The 24,823-nt window shown below is 40.2% G+C and overlaps 1 protein-coding gene across 1 annotated transcript in view; it reads right to left on the minus strand.

Annotated features, from left to right (window-relative positions):
* Positions 1-831: 831 nt before the first annotated feature.
* Positions 832-24,823, minus strand: part of NREP (neuronal regeneration related protein) — a gene marked incomplete at both ends in the record, with an annotated part of 246,615 nt that continues 222,623 nt past the window's right edge. Inside the window, 2 exon segments of the mRNA XM_080709916.1 lie at positions 832-954; positions 6,183-6,254. Coding sequence (XP_080566042.1) covers positions 832-954; positions 6,183-6,254 — 195 coding nt within the window.

Raw genomic sequence — 24,823 nt, forward strand, 5'->3', positions numbered from 1 at the left:
GATTACAGTTTTGTGATTGCTCCCGCCACCGTGCCTACTCGTCCAAAAGTGCCAGCCGAGGAGACGACAGTCCCTCACTCTCTGGGTAGCATTCGCTCAGCCTACCACACTGAGGAAGAAAGCCACACTGAAGACACAAGGAGAACAAGTCAATCCAGTCTAGAGAACAACATTCGGGGAAACAGAGTACCAACACCTTCTTAGAACATGGAAATAAAAAATAACTCCATCAGAGCTACCTCGCCAAGGAGCATGTTGAAAGTCCAAAATAGCACCATTCATCAGTGTCTCAGGTCCTGTGGCAGCATCTCAGTCACTTACCACAAGGAAACAATGAGTTTCAAACTACTTCTATACATCAAAAGAGTACATGGGTAAAATATAGAGATATACAGACAATTGATGAACATAAACTACTAGGCTTGTTACATCTAAATGAAAAAAAAAAAAAGGGGGGGACTCTCAGCCTCTGTAAGAAGCAGTCAGGAGCTGTGTGAGTGAGAAGGCAGGAGTGGACCGGTGGTGTGAGCGCAGTGGGAGTTTGAGTTGTGGAAGACATCGTTGTAGCGAACCAGGCCTGAAGGCCCACCTGTAGGGGTTGTAAACGTGGATTCACAGTGTGAAATTCTGAGCGTTTTCACTTGAGTCAGAAATGATTAAAAACTGGTTTGATGATACCTATTTGTCCACTGTAAATTCTCTAAAGCAAGGCTCAGAGTCCCATAGTTTCTTCTTATACTTGATGATTTACACAGAAAAAAATCCCATATATGATACCATGACCTCATCAATACCCATACACCATATGTAATACAAATGGAGGTGTTACAATTAAAAAGAGTGGAGGTAACTGATATTTGGGGAGCGGGGTTCAATGCTGCCCACAAAAGCCAGGGAGGCAGCGCTGGTGGCATCCTTCTTGCGGTTCACTTCCTTTGGGACAGGAAGTCTTCCCTGTAAAGTGGGGTGGACATACATTGACAGACACACACACACACACAGAAAAAGACAAACTTAGTCATGGCTTCTGAAACTGGGTTTTAAGTTTGGCTTCTCTTACCACTTTTTTATCCTTTAACTTCTGTTATGTTGCTAACAGCTGCCGTATTAAACACAGTGCACCTGAATGTACATATTATGTCTGTGGGGGCACGCGGTAATAACTCCACGCTGACTGCTGTTGCTTCAGTAGGACCCAGGGCATTTCTCCTGGTGGCGGCCAGCTCTGGGTGAGGCGGCATCCCTCAGAGCCAAGGTCTGCTCATACCAGATAGGGCCCACCATCAGGCTAGGTGAGAAGTGCTCCAGGAAAGCTAACAGATACATTCTTAAAGAAAGTTCACTGGGTGCTGTGACGGAAGGGGTAATAGTCTGTTTTCTAACGTATAACAGGGATACTTTAAAATGGATCATATAGTACATCAATCTTTTCTATAAGCAGTTGGCACATTCCATGTGGGTCCTAACGGCCAGAACAGAAGTGGGCACCAAGGCTGGGAGGGTCTGGAGGTAAATACGGTGAGGGAGCCAGATAGTGGCTGCAGGAAGGCAGAGGACAGTGGGAAATTAGGGCCAAGAAGAGTGTGAGACACAAGTAGTCAGGGTTGACTGGGGTTGGTTTCAATCTCTCCTTGCCATCCTGACTTAGATGATAGAACATCAGTGTGACCCATGTTGGGCCACCACAGTGCTTCTGCTGATGCAACAGGAGGACCAGGAGGACTGCTGCCTGAGCAATAGACAGGTCTTCACTTACCGTAAAAGGACTGGATGCCTGCTCGGAAATAAGCACCGTGAGACTGACAACAGTCAACCTCACCTACACCATTATTTACCAGCACCACCAGTCTTTCACTACAGCATTTATTACTGGAGTTGTCTTGGAAAAAACTTTCATTTGTGTTTTTTTTTTTTTTTGTGGTACTGGGGTTCCTGGAAGCCCTTCTACATCCGGGCTATACTCCCAGAACTATTTTATATTTTTATTTAGAAACAGGGTCTCCTAAGCCAGCGCGCGTGGCTGGCTTCGAACCTGCGCGATCCTCCTCTCTCCGCCTCCCAAGCGTGGGGATTACAAGTGTGCGCCACCACGCCCGGCTCATTTGTGGTTTTAAAGAATCTGGTTTCTCTTCCCTAGCTGTTTTATTTTTATTTTTTTAACTCGGGTCATGGGTAGTAACATGACTGTTTGCTTCTGCTAGGGATTGGATAGGGGGGTTCTGAGCCATACCCCCAGCCCTATTTTATTTTTTATTTTAAAACAGGGTCTCACTAAGTTGCAGAGGGCCTCACTAAGTTGCTGAAGCTGGCTGAGAACCATGATCCTCCTATCTCAGCCTCCCAAGAACTGTGGTTACGAGTACACACCACCAGGCCCAGTTTAACATGACAGTTTTAAATAAACTAATTTAATTAGATGTAAGTACTTGGATTAAACTGATATTCTTTGTGACCTGTAAATCATCCCATTTGAATTTACTTTTAAGAATTCAAAATAAAAGCACAAAAAAGAAAAAAAGAATAAAAAAACTCTAAAAAATAATTCAAAAGTCAGAAATTTCCTAACAACATGAAACTGAATATACATTTTTACCAGCCTCAGGTTGAATTAAAGGCAGCAGATAATTCAACTTTAAGAAGTCTTATATACTAAGTAGGTTTTCCATAATGAGATACCTAAATTTTGTTTAAAAATCTCAGACATGAGTATAAAACATTGTAGTACACACACACACACACACACACACACACACACAGAGTGTACTTTACTGTTCTAGTATTTATGTTGTAATTTTAGAGGTTGTTTTGGTATCACTAAATACTAGTAGGATCAAACCAGCAAATTAAATTAAATTTTAATTCATCACTCATATGCCATTAATGATCTAGATAAAATTTCCAACAACATAATATTGAGCAGCTCCTTATAGTTTTGAAAATAAGTCCAGTCCCAAAATTAAAAAAAAAATTCACTGGTGTCTTTAAGAATAATACCACAGCCCACTACCTCCCCACTGTCTGACCAGTTAGTACGTTTAGAATATAACAAAAGTAGCCTTTGTTATTTGTCACAGGCCAGCAAGTAAAGGAAATCAAAAGTTCATAGATGTTACCTACTTTTTTTACATAACTTTTACATTTTTAGTACATGGTTATGTCTCTGCATAGAAGTCTGAATCTTACTACCCTTTCACCTCTGTGAAAAAAAATGCATAGCAAAATAAAATGGAGGCTCCAGGGATTTGGAAAGAGATTCTTCTAAAAAAAAATTAAAAAAAAAACAAGAAAGGAGATTATTTCATATTCAAATTTACCGTTTTTACTATTTTTTCTTTTTTGCGGTCCCAAAACACTCATGTATTTTTTCATTCATTATTCATATTCTGAGTGCTTCTGCACTCTATTAGATTTTAAGCCTACAGAGATTAAAACAGAAACACAAACAGTCCCTGCCCAACCTGCCCTTAATTAACTTTCTCTATGGGAGACACCCAAGTATTTAGACAACAGCAAGGCCATGGCGGTAAGTCATAGGGAGGCACGCTCCTGGAAGACCCCAAGGGCTCACAAACTAACAAGCCAGCAAGGGGAGGAGCTCTGGAGGAGATACAGTTCTGCACATCTTCCATTTGGAGCCCTGGGTTTATGCTACCCTACACCTCCCACTATTTAGAGGTTTTGGGGCTTATTTTGGTACTGGGGATTGCAGGCAGGAGCATTCTATCTCTAAGCTACACTCCCGGTTCTTTTTATTTATTTATTTTTTATTTTGAAACAAGGTCTCCCTAAGTTTCTGAGGCTGGCCTCAAACCTGAAATTCTCCTGTCTCAACCTCCCAAGTATTGGGAATATAGGCACACACTACTGTGCCCACCTCCCATTTTGTCTTAAAGAATAGTTTCTCTTCCTCCACTAAATTAATTTCAGTCTTTGGCAATAACTGGTGGAGGTATCTTGAAGAGGGAACATAAAGCTTTATTTCTCCAGAAGTCAGGTCTTATAAGAGTTTACACACAAACAAAAGTCCTATCTTTCTCCACCATCCAGCACATGGTTGCTCTAAGACCAAGGGACTTGAGTGATGAGACGGCTGGGGGCTGGGTGGAGAACAGAGGCATCCAGTTTTCCCAAGGGCGGCTCTCCTGGATGTCACTGTGACCTGTGGATGTCCATCGCCTGTGATGACTGCGAGATTAATCCTCAGTCATCAGTAATGTGCTTTAGACCAAGTAAGTCAGATTATTTTTCTTACAATTATGCAAAGATGTGCTTTTTCAGAATTAAACTGCTAGAGAAAGGAAAAATATACTATGCTTAAAATACTACTCATTTATGTAGAGAGAAGATAACTTAAAGGAGCAGAAGGTGTGGATCCCAAGATGCACCGAGCCCACTGTGCCTGGGAGCCTGCCGCAGCGTGTGCACACCCTGGTCCCTGAGCTGACATCCCAGCCGAGGGAGGCACTCTGACCTCCCTGAGGAGCTTCACCTGGACTTGCCCGTCAGGCTGACATCACCAGTGTCGAAGAAGAGATCTTTGGGTGCCTGAACGAAGCAAGAATTAATGAAAGGGCTATACTCTGTTTCACCCTTATCCGCTTTGGAGACGTTATGACCTGAGCTGGCCCAATTAAGAATGGCTAAAGGAAACATGTATTTCAAAAGGCTGGAATGCAGATTAGTGGTAGAACGTGTTTGGCATGTACCAAGCCTTGGGCTTGATCCCCAAACACACACACACACACACACACACACACGCACGCACACACACACACACACATACACACACATACACACACACACACACACACACACACACACACACACACATCTAGTGTTTTGCTGCCACCACTGGGAGATGGTAGGGTGTGATGAACACTAAAATTTTGTCTCTCTCTCATTCCTGCTCTGCAAGATCTGTGTGATTCTAGCTCAGGCAGGCTCCAAACCATTTCCTGCCAATGACTTCAACCTTGACCTTCAGAAATTTTCTGAAGGACTCAAAATGATTTAGGATTGTTTTCTTGCAGTGTGAACTGCCAGTTACACACCTCTTCAAATTCTGCCTGTCATTAACAGGGAACTGTTGAAACCATGTAATGTAAATAAGTTTTTTAAACACTGAAATATCGGTAATAGCTGGGGGGAGGTTTTGCCATTGGTCAATGACTCCTGTGACACTTTTCAATAGAAATTTAATTGCCAAAGGACTTTTCTTTATTTATTGCAAAATCAGGGGGTCAGTGGTAAAGAGTAAACTCCTCCTAGTTGAGGTCAAACTGGTATTTGCCTTAACAGGCAAAGTCCAAAGGTATCTACAGTAAAAATTGATAAAATTTGTCTGTTTGTTTTAGAAATGGTGCTCAAATCTAAAATATAAGTTTCTAAAAATGTTCTTAAGGCAGAGAATTATCACATTAAGATGCCATATAATAAAAGCATATTGATACAAAATTGTTTTATTACTAAAATTATGAGATAATATAACTGTTTTCCTGTTCTTTCTGTGGTGTTTCATGGGTGATTTTATCAGACATCAAGCCATTATTAGCAGACAAAAATGTAATTTTATACTCTTAGAAAATCCTAATCTCCCAATCCTAACCACTTTCTTCTTTTAGTTTTTAGGTTGCGTATGGTATTTGAGTTTGTCCAACAAGGAATAAACAAATTTAAAATATGTAAAATGAAGCTGGGCATGGTGATGCACACTTGCAATCCTAGTACTTGGGAGGCTGAGACAGGAGGATCGCAGATTCGAAGTCAGCCTCAGCAGCTTGGTGAGGCTCTCAGGAACTTAGTGAGATCCTGTTTCCAAATAAAATATAAAATATGTCTGGAGGTGTAGCCCGGAGGCAGAAGCCCCTGAGTTCTATCCCTAGTACCCCCACACACACAAAAAAATGTAAAATGTACATTTGATAAACTGATTCCATGATTCTTACTTGAAAATTTGTTTTTGACTCATTCATCAAGAAAGGAAGATATATAAAATTTAAGAGACATAAGACCTTAGGTTATGTCTTTTAAAATATATACTAGTTCCAAGGTCATCATAGTGATATATTAATAGCTTATTATAGCAGCATATAGTGGATATTAAAATGAAAAATAAATAGTTCTAGTTATTTTAAATGCTTCCAAATTGAAAATAATTAATAAATGGCAGATAGAGATCTTACCTTAGGAAGCCTTCCCTCCATTTCCTTGTCTGGAAATGGTTCCTGACTGACCCAGAGTTCTGGGTAATAAACCTAGAAAGACATAAAAGCACATATATCCAGATTAAAAACCAGATCCACTCTGAAACCACATGACCAGCTTAATGAGCTCAATTCTTCTCAGTGGACACTTGTCTCCTGATTGCAACTTAGTGCTCTGGGTAAATCCACTCACTCTTTCATGCTTCTGAATGTACACAGCACTAGGGAGTGTTTTTGCTGGATGTCTTCTACGATTAAGTCTAGTAGAGCAGAGATATCAATCGCTGTTATTTTAGCAGGCCAAGTAGAAGCCTAATGGCATGTCTGGCAGGGTGCACTAAGTCACTAGGGAGGCCAACTTTCAAGCAACCCACCTGTGATAAGTGTCTCTGAGAACTCCATGCCTATGACACAAATGTGTCAGGTACCCATCAAACATTAGGAGTTATTCTGATCATTTATTAGAAAACTAAAGATTATGCACAAAGCAAAGGAGGGAGGGCAGAAGCACCCCAGAGCCTCTCCAGGTCATTGCGGTCACTAATAGCACACTGCATCCAGCTGCGTGATACAGCGGAGCGCCTAGAGAGGGGCAGGGAGCTGGGCAGCATTGCCATGAATGATTCAGAGAATTACTAGCTGATACATTCTGGAGGGTGGGAGGAGGTAAGGAGAGGGAGTCACACTGAGGAAGTCTTCTTTAAATATACAAAGAGTTATTAGCATAAGGTTGCTGACCAGCTCTTCTCCATCTCCAATAAAGGCAGGAGTGGGGGGAAAGGACTTAAAATTACAACTACAGATTTAGGTCAGCTCTAAAGAAGAACTTGGCACACGAATTGTTAAATTACTAAAGAATTTAAAAGAAAACTGTGAAATCTTCTTTAAAAAAAATTTAGAAACAGAATCCAACTACCATCTGTCAGGGGTAATTCACATTTGATACAGCCCTGCTTGAAGAGATGGGATAAAATTAGAGAAGAGTCCCTCCAGTTTGGATTCTTGAAGTTTTGCAAATAAGTCTCACATTTAATAAATAATAAGAAACACACCTCACTAGTAGATTGACAAATAGATGTCATTTTTGTTGTTGTTGTTGTTGTTGTTGTTGTTGTTGTTGTTTTTGAAAGCATGAAGCATTGAGCTAATTGCAATATTTCGTATGTCCCAATTGATCCATTTGGTTAGGAGGGCTGAGGTAGGAAATATGAATGGCCAACAGTATCCATTCACTCTGGGATAATATAATAGTAACCATCTTTGCTCTATACCAGTAATGTTTATCACACATTCCAGCTTACCAGGCAATTTTGCATACATTACCTAATTTATCTTGATGATAAGCCTGTAATTAGGTCTCATTATCATTATACAGATGAGAAAACTGAAACTCAGAAAGGTCAACCACTTTCCCAAGCAACCCACTCCGTGTAGGGTAGGGCTGTAACTCAAACTAGGTTTCTTGACTCTTAGTTCTCTTCTTCCCCTCTCTTCTAGCCCTCACATTATCCCAGAATGTAAATCGCCTACCACCGCTCCCTCAAAACGACACCAGTCCACAGACACCACCCACACGTAGGTCTTAAATATGTGAGAGCTCATCCTACAAAAACTGAAATTATTTTCTCACTTTGGACTGGATCTGCCTTCTAAGCCAGGTGGTTTCCCCAACCCAAATCCACCTTCCTCTTCTACAGATTTCCCTCCTCTGCCCAGCTCCTTCCTGAAGAATTACACCATCTGCCATGTTTGGGACAAGCAGCCACTCTTGGCATTCTGATTAGCCAGAAGTGGATGAAGAAAATAAAATTATAATATAAAATAAGATTTTTATAGAGGCATATAGCAAAGTCATAGCACATATAATCCCAATTTGAGCTTAACTTTAGGAGACCCCCAAGTTGAGATCAGTTGTAAGTTTGCTTAATAAAAATGGATATGAAAATATCACTTTTCAACATTATCACTTTTAAATGCATGCTTTAATACAACTTTAAAATTTCAGAAGTATTAGTGGGAATTGGTTTTCTTAGAAACCAGAAAATGTTGATAAAAAGTACTTGTAAAAACTTAGTTAGCATATGGAAACAATGAAAAGAAAGGTAAATGTTGTCATTCCTGTGTTCTTATGCTTTCCTGAGATATTTCATTTTGCCAAATACATTTTAGCATTTAACTTCTAGGTTCAGAGGCTCAATACTAAAGCCACCCAAGTCTAATTTATAGAGAAAAATAGTTCACCTTTTATAAGTTAGTACACTTGTGCTAGCAACTTGTTTTTGCAATATCTCTAAGGGGAAAAAAAATGAAGACTTTTGCCAGAGAACTTGGAATTATATTTGACAGAAAAAGGCAAAACTAAGGAAACTTTCTTCCTTACTTCATATTTATTCTTTTGAGACATATTAATTTAGGTACAAATTAGCCAATAGCATTTCTCATTAGGCACTTTTTAAAAAGTAATCATTGTACCTTATAGGAAAAATAAATGTCTAGTGGTAAAGTCTTCCAATCTCCTTCAAAGTCAGAACCTTAAGCCAAAATGGCAGGATCAGCTGCCTCACTTAAATTCCTAACACCTACTTGGCTGGTCTCTAAGAACTCAGCAGATACCCAGAGTATATTTAAATTCCCCTAAAGCACAGTTGGTTTATGAAAAGGTGGTAGATACTGGAAATAAATACTATCTATATTTCAGACTTGTTCTTACTTAGACATGTAGTATTTTGAGACCATCATAAAGTGATTATGAGAAAAGATATATTAATGGCCACTGTCCCTGCTCCCAAACAACACAGACCTGCCCTGTGGTGCTGCACCAGGGCCTCCCCTCTCACTTCACTCTCAGTGCTGGGCAGACAGGATGGGCAGCCAGAGGCAACAGGCATTCGCTTTTCTATCTCAATGTGTCTTGCTTGGCCTGTGTTGTATTTTTTTCTGTTTTCTCTTCCCATTTAAACATCTTCTGGTCTACATCTGACATTTCAGGTACCACTTTTCAACCCCAATTCTCTTACCAATCTCCATGCATCATGCACCAAGAAGAGTTCATGAACAGCTGCCATGGGGTAGACATTGTGTTAGGTTTGCAAACTGACCGATGGCATTTCTAATTAGGTACCTTTTAGTGTTTGAATCATAAAAGTAGTCACAGAGGCAATTAAGTTAAAATGAGAATGTTAGGGTGTGCCCTAATCCAAAGTGACAGGTGTCCTTCTAAAACATTAGAGCACAGACACAGAGGGAAGACCATGTGAACAGAGGTAGAAGACAACCATCTATAACCAAGGAGAGAGCTGCAGAAGAAACCATCCCTGTTGACATTTTCTTTTTTCCTGGGGGGAGAGGTGCTGGAGATTAAACCTAGAGGCATTCTACCTCCAAGCTATACCCCCAGGCCTATTTTCTCTTTTATTTGGAAAAAGGGTCTCCCTAAGTCGTTGAGAGTCTCAATAAGGTGCTGACAGTCTCAGTAAATTGCTGAGGCTGGCCTCAACTTGCAATCTTCCTTTCTCACACTCCCAAGTACTAGGATTACAGGTGTGTGCCACCATGCCCAGCATCTGTGGACATCTCGATCTCTCACCTCTGGCCTCCAAAACTGTGAGAAAATAAATTTCTGTAGTTTAAGCCATCCATCTATGGTACTTATGTTAGCCCTAGCAAATGAATACAGCATGTTTTAAGTGCAACAAGAATTTAAAAAAAAAAAGGAGAAGGTGAAAAGAAAAAGAAATACATATGTATATCAAATTTAATAGTTACTAGAATGTGTATCAACAGACTAAAAAACAAACAAAACCAACATTTAGCATGCTATCCAGCAATGCTAGCAATAGAAATGGGGGTGACAGAGTAGACCTGGGAAGGCATTCGGTGGCGGTCAGATGCAAGCCAAGAAAGATGAGGGCCAGAATGCAGTGTGCTCCCAGAGGACAAATGCCCCTGTGACCAGGATGCCTCACTGCAGCTCTCCGCCAAAACAAACGTGACCCACTGGACACTCTACCCTGGTGTTTCTAACTAGTCCAAAATATTAAGAGCTGACAATGACCCTGTGACTAGGGCTTTTGAGTGTTGACAATGTGAGGGTCAGACGGCAGGGATAAGTTTTCTATCTTGAGTCCTGTTCTTCCTGGATCATAAAGCTGCCCATTCTTCTTGGTGCTAGAGAACTGACACTCCAGCAATGTACAAGTCTTATCGTGTATCCCATTCACTCATTTTCTGGATTAAGTTTGTGTTGTTCATGAAGATCACTTAGACTGACTTTTTCTTTTTTATACTTCACTGAATGCGCTTTGGTTGTAGGTGGTTTGCATCTCGGAAAACCCATTGTTCTGGTAATATGCATACAAATACCTGAAAATTGTCACTTTACTAAACCAAAGTTTGCCCTAATCTTCCTAAGAGCAGTGTGTATTTTTAAAACTGTCTTCCAAACACTTCCACTGACATTACATGCATATGTGAGCACACCAGTGCCAATTTCAGTATCTTAGATGAAGAAGGGGTGATTGGGGAGGGAGCTGGGAAGAAGCTCACCAAAAGCTGGGTGCGTGTCTGTTACTCTCCCTCTGAACATCATTATGATGTGAGACTGCAACGCACCAATTAAAGTTCATAAAAATTTCCAAAAATAAGACTGTCTTCAGTATAAAATAAACAGCAGTTTGTTCTTACTCGAATGAAATCCTCAAAACCTTCTACTATACTATTCTTTTAGAAGTCAGAGAACCAGAGAAATAAGCTGCGCCCTCTGCAACTAAGAAAACATGAATGTGTACACAAAACATAGAAGGAAAGGAAAACTGTATTGTTTTAATTTAGAGACTATCTAAAGGTTCTCTTTGAATTCTGGAAAGGTGTATTTACACTTATCACCGAATATGTTAGTACAACACTACATTTATCTCAGTGATGATGAAGTTTAAAAACAACAGAACAAGCCTGTTGCAATGGTACATGCCTGTAATACTGTGCTTGGGAGGCTGAGACAGGAGGATTGCAACAGGGCTAAGATGTAGCTCAGCAGTAGAATGGCTCTGGGTTCAGTCCCCAGTACCACAAAACACACACACACACACACACACACACACACACACACACACACACACACCAAAAAAACCATAGAGAGCACACTGGTCATAAAAAATACTGCTTTCAAAGTATGCTTAGTATATTTAAATATAGTATTTAAATATTGCTTGTGGTAAAAATGTACTATTTCTCACTGATTTTATTAATGTATTTGATGGTTGGGACTTAAGTTTCAACAATCTATCATAGTATCATAGTATACAAGTTGAAAATAATATGTTCATGGTCTTTGCCTGCCTTTCTCTTCCTTCCCTCCCTCTCTCTTTCCTTTCTTTTTTTATTTCTCTCTTTGCTTTTTTCTTTGAGGCTTGTATTCCTCTCTAAACAATGAATAATGAAAACAACTTCATTTTTTAAGCCTATAAAGCATTTAGTTTGCTAGCAATGACTTGATATGACCTGTAGCTGTGAACTAGCACTCTAAATTAGAAAAATAAAATGTGATGGAAACCAGAGGCCAGTCTTTCAAGGTTCTAAAAAATATGCAAACTAGCCTGGCGTGGTGGCACAGGCTTGCAATCCCTGCGCTTTGGAGGCGGAGACAGGAGGATCGCATAGGTTCGAAGCCAGCCGCATTCGCTGGCTTAAGAGACCCTGTTTCCAAATAAAAAAGTATAAAAATAGGTCTGGGAGTGTAGCCCTGAGGTAGAAGGGTTTCCAGGAACCCAGTACCACCAATATATATATATATATATATATATATATATATATATACACACACACACATATATATATGTGCAAACTAGATTGCTGTTTAAATCTTTCTCATTTTAAAACTTTCTATTTATCTTATAATAGCATTGTTCACATATAAAGCCAATCTAAAGATTCTTTGACATGTTTATCAATTTCCTAACACTGCAAGTAAAAAATCTGAATTATATCTATTACCTCTTTCTAAATTTTTATTTTCCCTATTCATTTACTGTACTTATCAATATTTCTTTGGGGAGATTGTTCTAATGACACACAAAGGCCATATCTTTGTTCAGGTAAAAATATATATACCACATGCATAAATGCTGCTTATTTAATTGGTTAACATACCTTCAAAGAAATATGACATAAAGATATGTTGCACGGCTTGATTGTTAGTGGCCATAATTGCAATATTATTCTTTATCCTTGGTGGGGGTCCTATGTATTTAAATACGCACATATGACCCTTTTATGACTTAACAAAAATAGGTTCCCATCCCCTGCAATTAAAAACACAGACTAGGGAAGCACGTGTCCAACCTGCATAATTAATTCTTTGTGTAGCAAAGGGGCATATTTCATAATCTGCCAACTGAAAAGTGTGTGCCTTCATATGTACATGTTCTATTCTGCATAATTGGCCAGGAAGGGGTGAAACCCAGCACTATAATTTAAGGAGGATTTATGTATATATACATGCACTTTGTTTCTGCAAATACTCTTTGAAGTGACATTGTTAAGAATCTTCCTCAAAAGCCACTCTGCTCCCAGGTGTTGCTGGTCATGTGGGGGCAGAATGTAAACTGAAACCATAAACGAACTACAAGGGTCATTCTTTCTCTTTCTTTCTTTCTTTCTTTCTTTCTTTCTTTCTTTCTTTCTTTTTTTTTTTTTTTTGTTGTTGATACTGGCGTTCCTGGAAGCCCTTCTACCTCTGGGATACACTCCCAGACCTTTTTTTTTTTTTTTTTTTTTTACTTTTTATGTGGAAACAGGGTTTCTTAAGCCAGCGCGATCCTCCTGTCTCCTCCTCCTAAGCGCGGGGATTACAAGCGTGCGCCACCACGCCCGACTCAGGATCATTTTTTTTTTCCTGAACAGTATTACATCAAAGATTAGATGGTGCCAAACAACAGTGCGCTGTGCCGTTCCTCTAGAAACCTAGCCTTGGAGATCCACTTAACCCAGAGAATCCTTCTTCAAGAGAAAGCACACAGTGGGCGAGACACACTGCCATTGAAGGCAAAAGGATGAGTTCTCAGACCACTGGGCAGTTAGACGGCACATGTAATCGCTGAATATTCTGGAAAGCAGGATAGTACCTAAGTTGGCAAACATTCTGGTATGGGAACCAAATGAAACATGCAGTGATCTAACTCACATATAAATATACACTTGTACACACACACACACACACACACACACACACACTCTGGAGCTGGCTGTGCTAACAATGGGTAATCACCAAGAAAGCATTATGAATGCCCAACTGCTGTGCTCAGTAGCTGATATATCCTGCTAGAAAGAAAGGGATGGCCTTTGTGGCTCTGCTGACAGTCTCAGAATTTCAGGAGCAAGTGGTCTGACAATTTTTTTTTTTTTTTTTTGGTGGTACTGGGGGTGGAACCCAGAGGCTTTCTACCTGTAGGCTATACTCCCAGACCTATTTTTATATTTTATTTGGAAACAGGGTCTCACTAAGTTGCTGAGAGCCTCACTAAGTAGCTGAGGCTGGCTTCGAACCTGTGTGATCCTCCTGTCTCTGCCTCCCAAGCGCGGGGATTACGGGTGTGTGCCACCACACCTGGCCTGACAAGTCTTGACATGTAGAAATAGAGGTGGGGTGGGAGGGCAGCTGTATTTCCTAAGAAAGACAATGGCAGCTCACAATCGATTAAACCCACTGGCTTTAGCTTCGCTTTGGGTGCCACCGCCCTATGATGAACACAGAAGAGGTTCACATTTTATTCGTATTATGGAATAGGTTATGTTACCATCCAACATTACACATCAGGGAGGCCAGGGGCTGATTAATTCGTTACTTTATGAGTTGCAATCTCTGGAACAAGCTGTGTAGACTTCAGCAGTAGGATCGTCTATATCCACTCACCTTATTGTAGGGCCACCGTGAGAACATGTGGGAACCTGACAGCTGTGAAATTTTATTTCTAGACTTTGACTAAGGCAGAGAAAAGAAAGGAAAACCTCCTTGCTGGCAACAAAATCAAAGTGTTTACATGTGAAATTAATCGTCAGCACAAAGAGCTCTCACAGCCACGCTGGTCCATAATACAATATTCTGTTTGTTTGGCTGCCGAGTCTTAAAATTTGATTTCCAAGAATAACAGCAAAGACTTGTAAGGGGAGCGACAAATCAAGTCAGGAGCCAGCCACAAAAGGTTAACAGTATCCGGCTTTTGTTCTTCACCACTGTTGTTAAAACTGGTTCATTATGTGAGTTTTCAGATCTTTGATGGTCTGGGTTCAAGGCCAGGCGCAGCAGCAGCTGGCTTCTGGGAGAGTACTGAACACTGAGGTCAGCTACAAACATTTATGTTGCGCAAGCTCCCCCTCTCGCCCCAGCCTCATTCCTTTCCAACAGGAACATGCTTAGCACAAAGCAATCCACCTAAAGACTCCCTCCAAAAATCCAAAAAAGGGAGTCACTGATCGAGGAATTCTCAGATTTCTGCCAAGGCACCACCCCTCCCCCCCAGACTGGAGGTCAGCCTGGTGCAGTAGTCAGAGCCAAACTGCACTGAACTCAAGGAAGCAAGTTCAGCCCTCCAGATCTCGGTTTTTAATGGGCTACTTTTTCTTTTCAGTAATGAAGACAAAACAAAGTTCAAATCACTGATAAGGGCCCCAAGTAAAGCAGGAGGGAAAAAAAAAAAAGACCAGAACAAAGCTTGGAAACAAATCGCATAAATAATATCCAAGAGGAGGCTTTCCAAACAAAGAGGGGAAAAAAAATAATTCAGCTTTTTAAAAATTCAGGTTTGAGATTATATAGTTGCGAATGAACATTAATAAGGTAGAGGCAAGATATACAAGATATTTGCTCTTTTCTGTCAAAAAAAAAAATTACAAAGTGAAACAAAGAGAGGAAAAGCCAAAAGAAAAATATAGCCTTTGTTAACTTGCAGCAAAAAAAAAAAATAGCCCCTCAGGCAGCAAAGCACAGCATAAGCTTTTCCTTGCCCCTATGACCTCAAGAAATATGTTAATAAAATCTTGTACATCCTGAGAGTGAAACCAGAGTAAATATTTATTTAACACATCTGAGCTCTAAATCTGGACCACCTATTCCATTATATAAATTGGTTTTCATTTGTAACCAAGAAATGATAAACTTTACATTGTGTGATTTTTTTTTTGCTACTTTTAAGGTGCATTCAAAATAAAAAAGGAACATGTAAATATTAATTCTACATATGCCCCAGCACACCAAACTACAATTGGCAAATTTCAGAATAGTATTTCTACCAAAAATGATAGTAATGCATTTGCTATGCTTTCCAATACTAGACATCTGGAGCAGCAGGATTTTCCCAAGCACATTCCAAGGTTAATAGGAAACATCCAGACTTGCTTTCATTAGTTAGTTTGAATAATTTTACGTATGCTACCCTAGGTTTCATCTTCAAATAATTTTAAGTTTGATTTCTAGCCACCAAGAATGCTCTATATTTTTCTTCCTGTCCAAAAATTATTGTGTTATCCATTAAAATTTTGACAATTTTTCACCAAAGCAGAACAATTACCTTAAAATCCCATTTCTTGTATTAAGACCTCCAGTCGAAGGCTAGTGGGATACTGGCTTATTTATCTGTACATTAGATTTTGGATATTTCCTGGTCTAGACAGACAATGAGACAGCCCACCGCTTTTGAAGAGTCCAGAGACATTTCAAAGCATTCCTTTTGCTGACACGTGCAAGGCCAAGCTTTCCAGAAAGTCTGCATTTTCTCCTCAAGTGCTCATTCCAAAAGAAACTGTTCAGTCTTTCCGTCCATGCACTCGCTTCTCCTGGCAGCTACAAACCCCTCAGCATTTAGCAAAAGCCATTTCACAGTTCAACGCTCACCGTGCACTGTCCTGGTCATTTAAAGACTGCTATCTCTTCACCAGCAAATAGCATCATAACAGACCACTAAGTCTGGAGGGAAAGTGGTTTCTATTGCTAGAGATATAGCTTATCTTATGAGAAGTGTGACCTTTAAAAAAAAAAAGGTAAAATAAATCCAGATCTCTATCAGCAAGTTATGAATGCTCAGGTCAAAAAGAGGCCACTAAGAAACTTCCAAAAACTTGCCCTCTGAGAAAATCAGCAAAAAACTAATAGTACAAGAGAAACAGGGTAAGTTTGGAATGAACATGCCGCAGCCCTGATCTGCAGCCCCACTGGTGGAGCAAGGGCTCGTGCTTGTCTCTGATGAGGGCTCCAGGCAGGCAGCATCTTGAGAGAAAGAGAGGACACCCTAATCTAGATGTTGAGGGGTTATTAGCCCCTGGGCCCAATAACATGTTTTAGGGTTAGGAGTCAGCTAAGAAATATATGCTTCCAGTGAAAGTGGAAAAGATAACTGGGGTGAAAGTAACTGCAAAAGAAATGCCAAAGTAGGAGGGAAAGTGCTCTGGAAAAGAACCAGCCCGTGTGCTGATTACCAGGGAAAAGATGGGATTTGAAACAAAGTCCTTCATTCTAAATCCTGGCTGTGTAACCAAGAGAAGATTTCAACAGTTTTTTTTTTCTCCCTTGGCTTTTCTTCCAGTGTAAGCCAAACACCAGAGCTATACTACCTCAAAATAATAATAACAATAATAATAATAATAATAATAATAATAATAATAAACTATGCACGGTACACAGGGGTTGTTGGAATACATAAATGCAGCATGTCTAAATTTTGGATCTCACAATTCCCTGCAGAAACCCATAATGGAGTCCATTATAATAATCTGTGCTTTTCTCCTCTAAGTTTTGGGGATGAAGTGCAGGCCTGGCACACGCTAAGTGCGTGCTCTTCCACTGAGCTACCTCCCCAGCCTATAATGTTTGATTTTTTAATTTTTAGGCATGCTTCCTGGTGCACTAACTTAATCCTTATGGTCTTATTGGAAAGATGAAATGAGCCAAAAAATGTGAAGTGCCAGCAGTAGAGTCAGGCACAAAAGTGGATCTGTGATCCTCCTCCTCACCAGCAAGGTGTAACTAAAGGAGAGTGGGCAGAGAACTGGCCCAAGGTCACACAGCCAAGAAATGGAGAAGACGGGGACAAACTCAGCTTCTTCTCATAGAACTGTCAGAATTGATCTATACTGTGGTTTCCTCAGAGCCACCAGAGGTTACCACAAGGCCCCTGGGAGGCTGGGGCCTATTTTTAAGCCCCCACATAGGTGCTGATTATCTCCTCTTAGTCTTCTTGTGATAAAATGTAGAGAGATTTCTGAAATCTATGGTCAAAGTAACTTTCTCAAAGTTATTTGTTGCTCTGCTCTTTCTAGCAGACACCCTACAACTTACCTTTAAGAAAATACAGTATTTGAAGACACAGAAGAATTTGTTCTCTAGGGGCTTAAGTTTTGCTATAGCTGTTTAAAAAAGACTGGTCCTAGAGCAGCAACTTTGGCATGGCTACATTAAATGACTCTGGATCCAATTAAACTCAGCAATAATGGTAACCACAGTTTTGTCTTTTTTTTTTTTTCTTCAGATTTCCCTGGAAGGAAATACTCAGCACAGTACAAATACCTAAAAATCACTTCAGGTAATTATAAAGGGCATTTGCTGAAAATCAAATTGTTTCAGTAGGACCTCCCAATGAACTCTCGGAGGGCCCCTTCTCGATGGCCTACTGATGGATGCTCTCGCTCAGCATCTTTTCTTTTCATCAAATGCATTTGTGACCATGTTCGCTGTAACGTTGCTTTTCAAAATTCTATTCCATTTCAAAATTGCTTTGTTAAGAGGATTAAGATCTCATTTTTCTCAGTGATGTGCAGACATAAGCTATACGCTGCATAAAAATATAAAGTGATCCTAATTGAAGAGGAAGAAAATAAGCACTTATTAGACCAGAGGCGGTGAATAAACTACTAAGAATGGCAAATTCAGAAAGAAAATAAATTTAACTTCATCCCATTTGGAAACCTTAAATTAATGTATTAGGAATCCTTGACAGTTCTTTAGACAGACTAATGGAAAGATGGAGATAGGGTAACAAGCCAATTATTAGCAACTCAAATCATAAAGATACCAAATAGCAAGAAATAAAGTATGCCATACTTGATTCTCAGATTATATGCAGACTGTATTGTTCAACCACAGACAAAGATGTGGTGTCCCCCTCAGCCTGTGCTGAACAACACAGGGACAGCTGATCAGCTAAGTGAAAATGCACATTAATTGTCAGGTAAATTGTTTCTATGAGGCCAAAGAACACATTTAATTGAATCACTGATTGCAATGATGTGACAGTGTAGTCAAGCCTCATATAATAAAATTAAAGTTTAAAAAGTAGTCTTCATGAGAAAAAAAGGTTAATAAAGATTAAATGAAAAGATGTAGACTCTCGGCTCCCAGACCATGACAACAAGCTCAGAACAATTTAAGATTCTATTATCAAGAAGTAAACAAAATATGCAAGACTGAGGCATTTTATGACAGACCCAAGGCTCCATAGGGCAGTAAGAAATGTAGTTTTGATTTGATTCTGATCTAGAGAATTTAGGCTTTGGAAAAGCCAAACCCAGGTTAATTAAGAATTAAAGTTATGAATCTGAGAAGAGCTCAGCAAATATCGGAGCAGAAGTTGTGATTCTGTGTTAATTAAATTGTTTAGGTATGTAATCTCAATCATCCAATCAATTTACCAAGAAATATTCTCTAAGTACTTCCTTTCTATGAGGAACTGGGTATTTGGTAGGCAGTTTTTGATCTTATATAATGAACACCTTATCAAAGAGAGTGTTCCATTGCTTTGGGCTGAAATTGTCAACAGAGCAAAGAAAATCTTTTTTTTTTTTTTTTTTTTCAAAAGAGGCTTTTCAAAACAAAGTCACCAAATCTTGGGAAGTCTATTCAGGAAATGAGTGGGCTAGTTAATGAATGTCACTTATCTTTTGAAATTCGAGTTTTTGTAAGCATACAATAACTGAATTCCCCGATACTGTATACTTTCAAAACATGAGTGAACTCTGCCTACAGTAACCATTCTTTCAGCTAGAGTAACTGAGTTCCTACCACGCAGCAGGCACTGAGCTAAGTGTTCAACCATGTTCTGTCAAACCTGCAAGTACATGGACATCTTGACACTCAGCAAGCACCAGGCTCACGGGGGCAAGGGTAAACTTTCAGACCATGGTTCCAATAAGCCTTGGGGGTAGTTTTCACCAGGATGATTTAGTGGAAGGCATGAAACAGTACCTTGTGGAAAAAAACACTTAATACCAAACACTTCCTGAGATCATGTTGATAAATATCTTGGTCAATAAGTTTTATTCATCAAAATATTGACTATAGTTCTTCCTTGCCATTTCAGAATGCTGGATGTCAAAGCAAAATCTCCTTTGAATTCCTACTTTTCCCTGTCCAAGAATAGGCTCCTTATATTAGACACCAACTTCATCCAACAGAAGTGTCCTCAAAATGCCTAGACCCGTTTTAAACAAAACAACTTTTGTGACTTTCTCCCTGGTCAGCCACTGGACTGTAGTACTTTTCCCTGCTGGATTTGTATCAAATGTAGTTCAGCCAGGAAGGCTGTTACCTGCCCCAGTAATCAAAGGACAGCGGTGTGTGGAGGTGACCCAAGTGCAGGGGGTGAGAAGCTAGAGTGGGGCGGCCACCCCAACACTTCTGCACACATTATGAATTTCCCTCTTGTTTTAATACCTAGTGGTGAGTCTTTGGCTCAGTCAGTTTATTGACAACTATTCAGCTGTTCTTCTTTCCTTTCCAATCAGTGGTTCTGGGTTCCCAATTTCAGCTTTAAAAGGAGCAAACAGACCTTCCTTTCTTTAGCCACACTCTCATATGTAGTTATTTTTATATTGTACTCCATTAAAGGATGAACCCTGAATCAATGGTCTCAAATCAAAGGTCTTCAGATATGCCCAGCTAGGTTATCATTAACACTTTGAAGGCCAAAAGCCTAGATTAGAAAACATCTCAAAGCAATAGCGGGCAATAATTTTATTTAAAAAATTTTCATTACCTTGTGAAAGTAAAACAGACTCTGTTCTACTGTCATGACTGCCTCAATTAGACCACCGAGACAAGCTGCCGCCTGCTGGGAAAACACCACTAATAACCTCATGCGCAACGGCCTCCACAGCCAACATGTTGGGTGAGAAGTGGAACCCTATCTTAAAATGGCATTCCGCTTTCAGCAGACCATACAAACCTAGCTTTCTGAACTCTCTCACAATCTATTCTGCCTAAAGGTGTGTGAAAGAAGGTAGCACAGAACTTATGAGTTGTGTTCATGAGATGCTTAGATTTCATTTAACTCTCCCTCTTGCCTTCATAACTTCAATCCTTCTAAAATGCACAGTGAGGGAGAGGGGTTTTCTGCAGTGAATATATAATCAGTGTATGGCCATCTCATTTGCTAGACAAGATATTTCATAATCTGAACTATTACAACTCTGCAAAGGTTGTTTATGGTTGCAAATTCTAAAGCAAGCTACCTGGTTCTGGTAAAAAAAAAAAAAATGGATTATCATGACCACCAACTCATTCATTTCTTCCAAGGATATTTAGGCATTTGTTGATCATGGTGGATATGGCAGAGCCTGGGTAGATATGGGAGCAGAGATGAGACTGGATCACAAATGTAGAATCTACTCCAAGGTCCCATTAGAACATGTCAATGAAAGGCTGGGTTTCCTTCAAAATAATTTCACTAGCTGTTCAAAAGTTCCCTCTCAGTGATGAAGTTTTCCACATCTGAATTCACCATCCCACTGACAGACAGGAAGGAAAAGATGAAGCAACATGGCCTCGACTGCCACCACGAAAGGGCGATGCAGTTACCAGGCGTCAGTGTTCTTGTTTCAAGGTTACAAACTTAAGAAGGAAGAGAAACACATAGAAATAATATGGCTTCAAGGGGAACATTCCAGGTGTGTAAAAAGCAGCATAAGATCATTTTCTGTGTACTGGGCTGAGTTTCACAGAAAAATTGTCATTTAAAGTCAGTCTTTAAAAAATGGCTTTTCTAGCCAGGCGTGCTGGCACATACTTGTAATCCCAGCATTCGGGAGGCTGAGACCGGAGGATGGTGGTTCGTGGACAGCCTCAGCTACTTAGTGAGGCCCTCCGCAACTTAATGAGAGCGTTTCAAAGTAAAGAATAAAAATTTGGGCAGAGAGTGTAGCTCCATCCCCAGACCCGCCAAAAAAAAAAAAAAAAAAAAAAAAAAAATTTAATGGATTTTCTTATGGTCAGGAGTTACATTCTTAGAGAACCAAGTAAGGAAAATTATAGATGGAAGTAGTCCTGGAGTACATTTAGAATAGCAAGTAGCTATTCCCTCTAAGAAAGTGTATGCCAGCCAGGTACAGTGGTACACACCTATAATCCCAGTACTGGGGAGGCTGAGACAGGAGTATCACAGGTTCAAGACCAGCCTCAGCAACTTAGGTGAGACCCATTTCAAAATAAAAAAGAAATATTAAAGAGCTAGAGGTATACCATGGAAGTAGAATATCCCAAGGGGATCAATCCCCATTACAAAAAAGGGTGAGCTGGGCGTGGTGGCACATGCCTGTAATTCCAGTACTGGGGAGGCTTAGACAGAAACATCAAAGTTTACAAGTTTTATTTATTTATTTATTTATTTTGGTGGTACTGGGGTTCCTGGAAGCCCTTCTACTCCGGGCTACACTCCCAGACCTATTTTTTATACTTTTTTTTTATTTGGAAACAGGGTCTCCTAAGCCAGCGCGCGCGGCTGGTTTCGAACCTGCGCGATCCTCCTGTCTCTGCCTCCCAAGCGCGGGGATTACAAGCGTGCGCCACCACGCCCGGCAAAGTTTGCAAGTTTTAAGACCAGTGCACAATATCTTAGTGAGACCCTGATCAAATAAAAATGTTGGGAGTAGCTCCAAGACAGAACCCTTCTGGATCCAATTCCTAGTATTACACACACACACACACACACACACACACACACACACACACCATATTCCATTATGGTTACAAATAAATGATTATTTCACACAGTTCCTAGCATGTCTATCTCATCAAATAAGTATAACTTATAAACGTCTAACAACTGAAAAAAATTGTTATTTGAGAGTATGTTGTAGGAAAAACGATAAAGAATTCAAGAAACAATGCTTACCTATGTCATGTGTAGTGAGAGTTTTACAGATCAATCCACCTCATCTGAAGGGGCTAAAACTGCTAGTCCAATAATGATAGGACTTACAGTTCCTGCCCTCCAAGGTGAGATTCCTGGGCTTGGCTTTCCCTGACTTTTGTATGTCATGAGATGAAATTCCTTTAGACAGTCACCAGATTATGACTTCATGATAACAGCAAACAGTTTATGATAAGAAAGCTCAGGTCTGACTTGCATTCTGCATAGGTACAGCTAGTAAGTCAGGAAGACATGGAGGGAGAAGAAGAGCAGGGAGTGTGCTGAGGAGCAGGGCAGGAGCAAGGTAGCTTCTCTGGGGCAGGGTGCAGAGCAGCAGCACCCCCATCCCTGGCACAGCAGACAGTACAGAACCCGCCAAGATTTGCCAAGGGACAAGCTGCTGCTCTCTCCAGATGTGCATGGCTCCAGATGCGCATGCTGCCACTCCCTCCCCATCCCCTCTGGCTAGAGACCTTCCTTCTTTGCCCCATTCTACACCAGTCCAATAGGAATGAGAGAGAGCAATAAAGCAAGCTGTACCTTTAACCAGAAAGGGTATGTGAGTGCGGGTGTATTCTTTTCTGTTAGGCATAGTCAAAAGGCAAGGCTCCTTGAACATTTTGGTAACCTGAGCAAGAGGCCTGGGCCTTCTCTGGGATGCCTGCTCAGTGGCTTCCTATTCCTTAGCACACCAAGTCCTTGACTTCTTAGTCTGATTTTTAATTTTCTTTTCAGCACAGAGCCTGTATCAGGGAGGAAGCACTGTTGCAAGTACAACTTGCTGACATATTCCTTTTATCTAGAATGTTCTCATCTACCTAAGTATTCTTAAGTCTTCGTTCATTTAACATTTATTAGGGACTGATACTTAGCCCTTAGAATAAAAAGCTTAATAAGGCATAGTACTAGCGAAGCGTGGTGGTGCACGCCTGTAATCCTAATACTTGGGAAGCTGAGACAGGAAGATCACAAATTCTAGGCCAGCCTCAGCAACTTAACAAGACCACCAGCAACGTAGCAAGACCCTGTTTCATAATAAAAACTTAAAAAGGACTGGTGGTGTATCCTTATCCTGGAGGAAGAATGTCCCTTGTTTCAGTCCCCAGTACTTCCCTTACCTCCAAAAAAGGCATAGCATTGGCTTGTAAGAAGCAAAAGGCATTGGCCAATCAACCATGAATGCCTTCCTGGAACACTATATTGAGGGGTTTTATGTTATATTCTGGGAAAATAATAATAATGTATGACAAGGCTGACTAGCAATGTCTGCCACAGGTTTGGAGGAGTTATGGTGGCCTCCATGCCATACACTTATCTCTGGCTCTAGCTTAAGTTATAACTCCTTAGTAAAAGTTGTCCACTGCCATTCCCCAATCCCTAGTCCTCAACACCACTCTTCTGCAGGTTACCACTTAGCACTCGATTATATTATCTTGTGTTGCTTGTTAAATTTGCCATGTATGTTAGTCTTCCCTCCACAAGTAAGAAATAAATCTGCTGAAGGCAAGGACCAAGTGTGTACTTTCTGCAATGCAAAGAATTAAGCACAAAGAAAATGTTCAAAAAACACTGTTGCTCAGTTGACATGATAGCAGCTGTATATATAATGCTACTGCTAACTCTTCTATAGTATTTTCATGTATAGTGCCTTTGTGTCCTTGGAACACAGAATTAGTTTATATTGGAAACGAGTGCAAGCATACATCCCCAACACTGGGAGGAAACCTCCTCCTGGACTCAGGAGGGGATTTTTATGTCTGTAGGATAAGCAGCTATGAACTCTGAATACCACAGCTGGATCAAATCCAGAGAGCCAGCATCTCACCATATTGCCCAGAATGTGGTTCTGAAGCTGCTCAAGGTAAGCAATCACAAGGTGCTCTATTTTGGAAAGTGCCACATTTTTATGGCGTTTAATAAATTTTAGAAAATAACTTACCATGTAAATTAATATCACATTTGTTTCAGCCTCCTGGCTCCTCCGAGGGTGAGGTTAAGAATACAAATTACACAAAAGGCCCGACAATAGATATCAGTATGCAGTATGTAGACACTAAATATCAACTGAGCTTCTACTAATACTTTACCAAAACTGTACAGGAAGTTTATAAACCCTTAGAGACCTATGGTTTATTGGAGTGAAAGAACTACATAGGATCCAACTAAATGCCACCCAAAGTTAATGCTATGTCATTGCTACTAATAACTGCATTGATATTTTAAGACAACTACTAATTTTCAAACCTGAGATGAAATATTCTTAAAATTCTTCTGGGTGTGAAATGTCTAGAAATACCTATTTCAGATAAATTTAGACCCAATAAGTGATATTTAGGGCAATCATAATTTCTACAAATGTGGGCTGAGATGAATGATGAACCTGTTTTCCAGTTCAAAGCAGAAGCGTTTGAATCTTACAATATATGCTGTTCAGCCAGGATGACAGAGGCC

Source organism: Muscardinus avellanarius (assembly GCF_963383645.1).
Source record: "Muscardinus avellanarius genome assembly, chromosome: 1".
NCBI lineage: Eukaryota > Metazoa > Chordata > Mammalia > Rodentia > Gliridae > Muscardinus > Muscardinus avellanarius.